The 1077-nt window shown below is 55.3% G+C and overlaps 1 protein-coding gene across 1 annotated transcript in view; it reads left to right on the forward strand.

The window, feature by feature from the left end:
• Nucleotides 1–336: 336 nt before the first annotated feature.
• The window catches only part of SF3A2 (splicing factor 3a, subunit 2, 66kDa), a gene marked incomplete at its 3' end in the record, with an annotated part of 4307 nt that continues 3566 nt past the window's right edge, over nucleotides 337–1077 (forward strand). Inside the window, exons 1-2 of the mRNA XM_009870170.1 lie at nucleotides 337–501; nucleotides 961–1032. Of these exons, the coding sequence (XP_009868472.1) occupies nucleotides 376–501; nucleotides 961–1032 (198 nt within the window). The remainder of the gene's footprint in view (nucleotides 502–960; nucleotides 1033–1077) is intronic.

Raw genomic sequence — 1077 nt, forward strand, 5'->3', positions numbered from 1 at the left:
GGGGGACTTTGAGCCTTGCTGGGGGCCTGGGGGGCGTTTGTGAGGGATTGACCCTGCCTGGGGGGCATTTGAGGGGGACTTATGCTCCTGCCGAGGGTCCAGGGGTCTCTGTGGCCTTCCTGTGAAGAAGGAATCTTTGTTGGGGGGTGTGTGGAGGGGCCTCTGGCTCTCACCGAGAGCTTGGGGCTGGAAATCACATCGTGGGGACAAGTGTCCCAGCCCCGCTTTGCTGGGCTCATCCCAAGCCCTTACCGATGGGTCAAAACAGCACCACGAGCTCCAGGCTGGGAGACGCGTTAGTTATTGCTCACGGGGCTTTTCCTTGTTTCTCCAGAGTCTTTCTCCAGAAGTAGCTGAAGCACAGAAGCCTCCATCATGGATTTCCAGCATCGTCCTGGAGGTAAAACCGGGAGCGGAGGCGTCGCCTCGGCCTCCGAAAGTAACCGAGACCGCAGGGAAAGGCTCCGGCAGCTCGCCTTGGAAACCATCGACATCAACAAGGTGAGCCGAGGCCTCTGCCCGCACGGGGAAGGGCAACCGTGGGGCTCTGGGGAGGAGTTTAGAGCTTTGCCCGAGAGAAACAGCGTAAAGGGCGAGAGATTTGGTGGGAGGGCTTGTGGGTTGGAACGAAATGTTTCTGGTAATGTGGGAGTTGGAGAGGAGCCGTTTGGGGAGAGCTGACCAGAGAGGAGCCAGCAGGTGTGTATTCAATATCACGCCGTTATCTTCAGGCTTCTCGAGCCCAGGTTGTATTTTGCTGTTCCTTGTCTGCAGTTGGGTCTGCTGTCACTAATTAATAAAGCTGCCCTGCTTTCTCTCCATTTTCATCGTCCTAAAGCAGTGTTGGGCTGTTTATTCAACCCCCCAAACTCAGTTCTTGCAGCACAGTGGAAGCTCAGCGGTATTTTGCTTAGTCACCATGTCTTTCCTGTGTAACTTTTTAATCGTTCTCTTCCTTAGGACCCTTATTTCATGAAAAACCACCTGGGCTCTTACGAATGCAAGCTTTGCCTCACACTGCACAACAACGAGGTGAGCTGCGGGCTCTGCCCGGATCTCAGCACCGGCTGGGTTAGG

This window comes from Apaloderma vittatum, unplaced genomic scaffold, assembly GCF_000703405.1.
Source record: "Apaloderma vittatum isolate BGI_N311 unplaced genomic scaffold, ASM70340v1 scaffold32235, whole genome shotgun sequence".
Classification (NCBI taxonomy): Eukaryota; Metazoa; Chordata; class Aves; order Trogoniformes; family Trogonidae; genus Apaloderma; species Apaloderma vittatum.